At 42.9% G+C, this 8689-nt stretch overlaps 1 protein-coding gene across 4 annotated transcripts in view; it reads right to left on the bottom strand.

Annotated features, from left to right (window-relative positions):
• Positions 1–499: 499 nt before the first annotated feature.
• The window catches only part of LOC141439652 (uncharacterized), a 75784-nt gene continuing 67594 nt past the window's right edge, over positions 500–8689 (bottom strand). For 3 of the 4 annotated variants that reach the window (XM_074103974.1, XM_074103977.1, XM_074103976.1), the window contains 4 exons: positions 8174–8308; positions 4747–4819; positions 2503–2607; positions 500–1299 (listed from right to left, as the gene is read on the bottom strand). In XM_074103974.1, the coding sequence (XP_073960075.1) occupies positions 2582–2607; positions 4747–4819; positions 8174–8308 (234 nt within the window). In that variant the 3' untranslated portion in view covers positions 500–1299; positions 2503–2581. Of the gene's footprint in view, positions 1300–1849; positions 1910–2502; positions 2608–4746; positions 4820–8173; positions 8309–8689 lie in introns of those variants that run through there. The other variant, XM_074103975.1, reaches the window with a different exon arrangement.

Below are 8689 nucleotides of genomic sequence, written 5' to 3'. Positions count from 1 at the left end.
TACACAAAGTGTGTGAATTAAGTATTTAAAAAAATGTGCGGGCTCTATCCTTTCATTACATAAATGCCTACTGAACTAGTGAACTAGTTCCCGTTCCCACATAGGCCCGGGTCGTGCGTAAACATTATAATCTAACTAAACTATTCAATACGTTTTCTCAAAATTGATACCCTACGCTTTTAATTTTAACTTTGCTTTAATTACGCCAGTCTGAGAGCAGTCCCTCCATCGCAATCGAATTAGGTAGGTATCCCAGGGTCTATGACCTATCAATATCAAGGTGGTCCAATCACAACCAGCATTCGTGTTTGAGAAGGGATAAAGGAAAGGAAATTGGATATCCCAGACTCCTTTAGAATCGAGCTCTCCGATCGTTATCATCTACCTACAGATTCGCAAAGATCGCTACTGTTTGCACTAGCGGCGAAATTGAAATAAAATACCTACTCGTATATTTAGCTACTACATTGGGCATTTTTAGTTAGGCACATTGAAAACTACTCTTGCCCGTGCGTACAGGGTGAGCTTTACCATAGCGCAATACTATATACTTAGCCCCCTGCAATGCGAATTTATCTAATAGCTAGCTGTGCCCGCAACTTCTGACTGCTTCTCGAGGAATTTGCACTTTTCGGGACATAAAGTAGCAATTACGTCGATGGTCTAGCTTTCTAACAGTGCTACTAGCAGGGAGTGCTTGGAATTTCGAGTTTGGAGTGAGGAAGGTAAGTACCTTATTTGCGAATACAATTTTTGTGCGGGTGTTCGAATTGCCTATGAGGCTATATCTTTGCACTTGACTGTACCTATACAACAAAAGTATGAAATCCAAAACTAGTGATAAGATGAAAGTTTATTAATTTGTGCATGTAGGTTTTAAAACCTTACGAAACGTCAATTGTGTTTTGTTAAAACGAATAATCGCTTTTGCAACTAAATCTAAGACATCGGGATGGTAACTTGAAGAGTGAAGACCTTACCCTTCGTATGCTGTCCCACTGCACTATTTATAGAAAAAATCATATTATTTGAGGCAAATGAGACTAAAATGCAGGGTTTTTTCTGGCATACGAAGGGTTAACCACGTTTATCCTTTCCACGTGGTAACGGAGGCGATGGGCCCGGCGACTGCGATGCACTTGGTGGCGGGGCGGGCGCGCGCGGCGTGTCAGGGGCAGGGCGGGCTGCGGCGGCGCGCGCAGTTGGCGCACGCGCACGGCGCCGGCGCCGCCGCCGCCGCCTCATCCGGCAAGTGCGCTTGCGCCGCGCGGTAGCACAACTCGCGGTAGCGCGCGCAACCTGATACAATACAATACAATGACTATTGCAAACCAGAAATAGTAAGCGATACAGAAAACAGGTACACAGAGAGAAAACTATAAGGTAAGCAATAGGCGGCTTTATCGCCTAAGAGCGATCTCATCCAGGCAATCTGTTTTACAGAAAGAAGGACCCTGATAAACATGGTAGTATTATTATCTTAGGCCCTTGCTGGTGGGCTCGTATGCTACGATCGCGGATGTGGAGGCTAAATGCGCTCTCCCGAAGTAGGTAGGTACAACAAAATTCTCGGGTGTAAGAATGAAGTAATGGAGGAAGCCGTGATAAAAGGAGTTAGTCCACACCTAGTGTAGTATTTCCGTGATCCCCTGCTTTTACGTAGTGGCTGTTTGGGCGAAGGGTCGCTGGAAGCTAATGTCCAGCAATTCTAATCGTCACGTTTTTAGTGCAAACTAGGCGTATGATTACAATCATGCGTGGTGACAGCGAAAATGAGGTTTAAAATGAGCACTCGCCTAGTCCCTCCTACCTAAAAGGCCGGCAACGCACTTGTGACTCTTCTGGTGTTGCGTGTCCATGGGCGACGGTCATCGCTTACTATCCGGCGATCCGTTTGCTCGTTTGCCCCCTATTCCATAGAAAAAAGATACCTAAATGTGCATTCACCACGAAGCATTAGGTAATTTATTTTCGGTGTATCTTTGGCATTCACCCGAGATAAGACATTGTTGTATAGGTAAAAAACTTAAGTACCTAAATGACCAGAAAACGTTTCCGACTCTCGCCATCGCAATCAAATGACAGTTTTTGTATTAATAACAAAAGCGGAAACAGCTCCAACGATTTCGATGAAATTTGGTATGTAGGGGTTTTCAGGGATGAACAATCGATCTAGCTTGGTCTAATCTCTGGGAAAACGCTTGGTACCGAGTTTTAGCCCGAGCGGAGCTCGGTTGCCCAGTACCACTACCATGAGTTTCCAGTGGCCGTCGTACTCGATAGCGACGGCGTAAATTATTTGCATGGAGAATTGTACAGCGCCTCTACAAATAATTTACGCCGTCGCTATCGAGTACGGTCACTGTAAACTCGTGGTAGTGGTACCTACTGGTAGGTACTAGTATAGGTAAATTACGGTAAGTCAGTGTGCCAATAAGACGACTAAGGAGGGTATTTATGCTGAGATACGTAACGCGAGAGGAATTGGTTCCAAATACTCACCAGTAGGAGGCAGCGCGAGCCTGGTATCCGCAGCGAACCCTCGCTGGGCCAGGCGGTCCAGAAGCACGGTGGCCGACCATCACCGCTCGCCGTAGCCCTCTACGCCTGTGGTCAGACTGAGGCGTCAGCCAAATTTAACGGGGTGAAGTTGACATATTGAGGCCATTTGTGTAAAAGAAGAACCAAATTATAACTGGGTTCATTAAATATCCTTAGCCCTTATGGTAATCAAATCAGCACGGTTTAAATCCGGCTCTGGGTGTCTGAGTTGGTATAATGGTATGCCAATAGAGAGCTCTCTCCAGGCAGGTGTAATGCCTGAGGACCGAAGTCCGAATGAGGAGCATTGGAATATGCGTCCGAGGTCCGAGTTGAGAAACTTCGAAAGCGTGAACGAAGTAGGATTGGGTTGGAGTTCCTATACTTGCCCACTAGATGGCGTTAGGAGTCGCTATAATATAATGCAATGTTTTACGTCCTACGGTCGCAATACACGTATATACGTTAATTCCGTCAAAATAATTGAGTTTGTCTATTAGATGGAGAGCGGACTGCAAAATTTCGTACCTTCCGCGATGAAATTCACAATGGTTTCCCATAAAACTGATGCTAAGTCCGAATTTGATAGTCTGCCGCGGCGGAACATGCCGAAAGTACCAAAAAAATAGTCACTTCCAGTGCGAAAAAAGGGGCGTTATTTAACCTATCTGATACTGAAATAATAGTCATGGCATCAGTCAGGAACTTACTGGTAGATATACAGAAAAGCGAAATATGTCAGTATTTTTTTGCCGGAAGTGCTTGGCAGACGCTCTCAAAGGTGACCTTCAGGACCCCTAAATATACCCATCTGATACCAGCATGAAACCAATTCCAGTCAGTAGGTATGAACCTTCATTTCCGGAATATATAATTCTGCCAAGGCTGTTTCTGCCGAAACATCTTGACATACGAGATTATGTGTAAGTATATCTACCCCGGTCAATTATAGACATTTCAATTTACATAAATTCCGACAAAGCCGAATTTTGGTGGAGACCTTGGGTACACCATTAGGAATAAAGTGTCGAAAGTCCCCACTGATCCCATGTGTGCTCTCCCTCTATATGTGTTGCGGTTTCGTCGGGTAACAAGCCAGTCTCAGCAATCAGACAGTGGCTGCTTATATTGATTTCAGGAAAGCGTTTGATCTTGTAGATAAAGATAACTTGTTGCGTAAATTGTCGGAGTTCGGTTTTTCGGCGGGATTGTTAGAATTCTTCGCGAGCTATCTCAGAGACAGGAGGCAGTTTGTTCAGATGTCAGGTTACCAGTCAAGAGAGTAGGTACTTCACGAGATCAGGAGTCAGTCAGAGTAGCACGCTTGGGCCGACTCAATTTTTTATCAATCATGTTAAGTGTCAGTTGTTTGCTGATGATCTCAAGATCTTTTTCGCCATAAATTCGGTATCTGATTGTGATACCTTACAAAGTGACATAAATGCTGTGTTGAACTGGTGTTAATGCTGTGTTGGTGGTAGTCTTGTTTATTGGGAGTAAATGTAAGGTCATCACTTTTAGCAGGCCCAAAACTCTCATAGAAGGTGCCCACCATCTGGGTGATCAATCGATTGTCCGTGTCCAGGCTATTCGCGACCTTGGCTTGAATTTGGACCCCAAATTAGATTTTCATGATCATATTGGTGCGGTAGTCAAAGGTGCGAACAAGTCGCTTGGTTTCATAATGCGGATGGCGTCTCAATTTGAGGGCACTACTGTTCCTATTATATTATTTAATGCATTTGTGAGGAGCAAACTGGAGTTTAACTCTATCATCTGGGTGGGACCCATCGGAATCAGTGTATCAGTTATTAATAGAACGGGTGCAGCGAAAGTTCGCTAGGTATTTCAACAAGCGGGAATTCGGTTACTACCCGTACTTGTATCCGTCTTTATTTTTATCTGGAATGGTTGGGCTTGAAACTGGGATGTAGGCGGAAAATGCACTTGCTAGTGCACTACTGTCTGCTCTTGCGGAATGAAGTTGACAATCCGGAGGCTTTAGAGCGCATGCGTTTTTTCGTCCCGGGACAATACACACGCGCGGGGCGCCGGCGCCACAAGTTGTTCGCGGCGCCCGCGCCGATGCGCACGCGCCGCGCCCGCAAAAGTTTGATTATACCTCTTGTCTTTAGCTGGTAATTAGTGACTTTTGTTTGTCACCCGACGATTTGTAAAGACCAAGTAAAGACAGATAGGTTATACCTTCACTTGCAGCGGGTGAGTGTCCACCGGATTTATCTTCATTGCGCGGTGTCGTTGAACCGTCCGAATGATCCTGCAAAATTAAACAGCAATATTACTACCGCAAAGCGCATGGCATCCGGTATCTGCGTCTAACTAAACTACATATCTACGTACCACACTGTTCTTTACAAACACAATTGAGTATGTACAAAATTATATGTATATACAAAATTTTAAATTGAGTATGTGGATTATATAATCCACATACTCGGTATATACCAATGTATGAATTTAGGACTTCGATGTCTAACTAGCTAGGTGATCTAGGTTTAGTTATGTCCATGATAAAGAAAGGTCAAATTTTATCATCCGTCATCGTTTACAGCAGAGTAAAAGGTAAATAAAGGGCTGCACTTGCTCGCTCCTAAACTTATTAAGGGCAACGCCAAAGGACACGAGGACTGAACGCCCTAAGTACCTACCAACTTAATCGTATTTAGACTGACGCAGCGGCGTTAAAAGCAAGGTTTAAAGTGCATAAAAGCTACCCCATGGTGTCACTCTCCAGATATATATGTCAACGTCAAGCAGGAGTAATTCCCATGGAAAAAGGTGCACCATAATGCACGCTAATTGTATAGGTACGGGTATGAGATTGTGGTGCAACAAAAACTTCACAGGATTTAAAAAATATTTTATTTAATGGTTTTTATTGAGGTTTTTATAAAAAATACTCGAAAACCCGAGAAAACTCGAGAAATTAGCATCGAGAATTCTCGAAACTCAAGAAAAAAAAAGGTCGAGAAACCAGAAACCCTAAGAAGAACTAGCATTAGGAACCTCATGTTTATTACATATAGTCCTTTGTAGCGAAATATCTCACGAAGTATCTCAAAAATATCGATACGTGGTTAACCAGACAACACAAGTGATAACCTAAGTATTTATAACACCCCAATTCCTCAGCGTCCGCACGAATTCGCGCTAGTTTCCCCGAAAATTGGAGTTAACGTAGCAAACCCGATTAAACTAGCGGACGACCCGATCGGCCGGAAAGTTGTCGGCTCCGCAGAGCTTCGGGAGAGCAAATTGAATAATTTGTTGTCGGGTGACCGCTTCCGACCTCACAGTTTGGTTGACAGGATAGACAGCTTAAAATTGCCATTTTACATAAAAGCCTTTCGAGTATGGGGTTCACCTGATGTTAACTAGGTACCTATAATTACCGCCACTAATGAACACCTACAATACCAAGTGAAGTGCGGGTGCGTTGCCGGCCTTGCAAAAAGTAGTAATATTTTTGGATGTAGGTATGGATTCCACTTTTGAGAAACCTGAATCACAGATAGGAACTAATTTAGTACAGTCCCCAGTGTGTACCAAATATCTGTCACAACAAGCGTGCACAAATATCTAATACAACTCTATTTCTAGGGCCGGTACGACATGTCAGATATTTTTGTACGCTCTGCTGATTTACTGTACTACTAGATAAACTATAGGTTTGCTAGATTTTGAACATGAAACTACCGTGAAACTCACTTATATTGAATGAAAGTTCATCTGGATAACTCTCGTCTTAAATCGAGTTTAGCTCCGCATGTTTGGTACCCGTCGGGTGAGTCGGGTAGTCGCTCCCGCTGGCGCGCAGTGCGCGTGTTGCAGCAGCCGGCGAGTCGCGTTGCTCCTAGAGGAAGGGCTACGAATTAGCCCGAAACATGTCGAGCTAAACTCTATTTAAGACGTGAGTTATCCGAATTAACTTTCATTTAATACACGTTTGCTAGATAGTACTTACACTGTTTACATTGTTAATTATAAATAAAAAATATAGCCAAGTGGAGCACGCGTCGTTCCGGCCTTTTCTCGAAGCGATTCATGCTTTTGCCCCTGTTTTGCCACTTTTGCCCCTTCTTGTATAACCATTCACATATTTACATAAATATACAATTGGTACATCATTATATAAGTACCTACCTGCCTATCAACCATAAGTTCCTTACGAACATAAGATACTTTTATGACAAAAGAAATAAGGTAAAATTATAATGCATTTTGAACATCTACAATTGTGAAAGCTATGAATATTTTGTCATATTTGTAGCTTTCTGCGTTTTCCTTATTAACGCAAATGTTCGTACAGAGGCATTTAATCCTAACAAGAAACTCAACGTTAAAATGTAATTATCCCTTCTTTGGGGGCAACTCAGTTTTTGTGACCAGATTTACCCGTTTCGTAAATTACCTTAGCTTATTATTGTTACTTTGTGTAAATAAGCGCGTTCTATCCTTAATTAACTTGATACTGGAAAATAAAATCAGTGACGTAAAAAAAACGAATTTTCTATTGAAAGATAAAGACAAGAGCGAATAAAGTTCCAGAAAAATGAGATTTAGTTTGGATCATTAGTAGGTACCAACCAACTGAATCGTGACCCACTGTGGAACATGCATTTGCAGGTGGTAGGACCTTGTGCAAGGTCCGCCCGGATTGCTACCACCATCTTGCTCGCTAATCCTGCCGTGAAGCAGCAGTGCTTGCACTGTTGTGTTTCGACGTGGAGAGTAAGACAGCCGGTAAAATTACTGGCACGTGAGGTAACCCATTTTGGTAACGCGTCTGCAATACCCCTGGTGCTGCAGATGCTTATGGGCGGTGGTAATCTCTTACCATCAGGAGACCCACTTGCTCGTTTGCCATCCAGCCGAATAAAAAAAAAACTTTTTCGTAGAAAAAGTCATAGTGACATCGCATTGCTTTACAAGGGAATTCATTACCTACCTACGACACTTACTCTGAGAACGTTGTACATGGTTCTACGATGGGTCAGGAATAAAATGGTAAGACTGTACCTACCTGTCGGATCGGATCTCTCGTTCGTTATTTTTTTTAAGACATTTAAATTATTGGAAGAGATCGCTCTTAAGCGATAAGGCCGCCTATTGCTTACCTTGTAATTTTCTCTCTGTGTAGGTACATGTTTTCTCTATCGCTTACTATTTCCGCTGAACAATAAAGTTTCATTGTATTGTATTGTATTATTCTTGGAAAACTTCGTATGTCCATTCCTTACCTAATATTAGGTAGGTACAAATGCAAAAGTATCTATGTGTCTGATGTCTCTTCTCGCTTAAACTGCTAAACTGATTTAAATTTATTATGAAGATAGTTTGAGACATTGACGATTTTTTTTTTGCATACGGAGTTGCTCGCAAAACCTAAAGATAAAGGCATTTGAACAAATAAACAAAATGCTTGCATATACCGTATTCCATGGCCTTTCTTTCTATATTAGACCTACTAGCAGTTACCCGCGACTCCGACCGCGTAGAACTCGGTTATCACTATCCCGCGGGAACTATGCAATTTTCCGGGATGAAGTAACAAACAAACAGACTTACAAACGTTTGCATTTACAATATTAGTGGGAAGTGGGATACGAGCCTGGTGATGGTCGAGATTAGCGGTGGCGGTGAGCAGACCGAGGATGGCGGAAAAGGAGCCCCGCGCGGCGCGACGGAAACCTTCCGGGGGGACCTCCGCCGCCCCGCCCGCGACGCTCACTGGCGACTGCGACCACTGCAACAAAATAATATTGTTTTGAATCAGGCGTTACTTTGCGGAGGTCCATATCAATGAACTAAAAGAATTTCTTTGCTCACCTTTGGCCTTAAAGGTCGCGAGTGAGCAAAGAAATTCTTTTAGTTCACTGCAACAAAATAAGTCGTTATTTGGTAAACCTAGCCAAGATTAGAGTTGCGACTTATTAACTTATGTGTCGGTACAACTCAGAAAAGTTTTTGGTAAAAATTTCATTTTTAATACAAGTTTTTTTTGTTGACCGTACTTGTATTGTCACCCAAACTACATTTGCATACCAAATTTCAAGTCGATGTCATTAACCGTTGAAGAGTTCGTCCTTCGGAGACGATCCTGGCCGGACTACCAGGATGTCACTTC

This window comes from Choristoneura fumiferana, chromosome 21, assembly GCF_025370935.1.
Source record: "Choristoneura fumiferana chromosome 21, NRCan_CFum_1, whole genome shotgun sequence".
Taxonomy (NCBI): domain Eukaryota; kingdom Metazoa; phylum Arthropoda; class Insecta; order Lepidoptera; family Tortricidae; genus Choristoneura; species Choristoneura fumiferana.
This window is presented reverse-complemented; position numbering and strand designations above follow the sequence as displayed.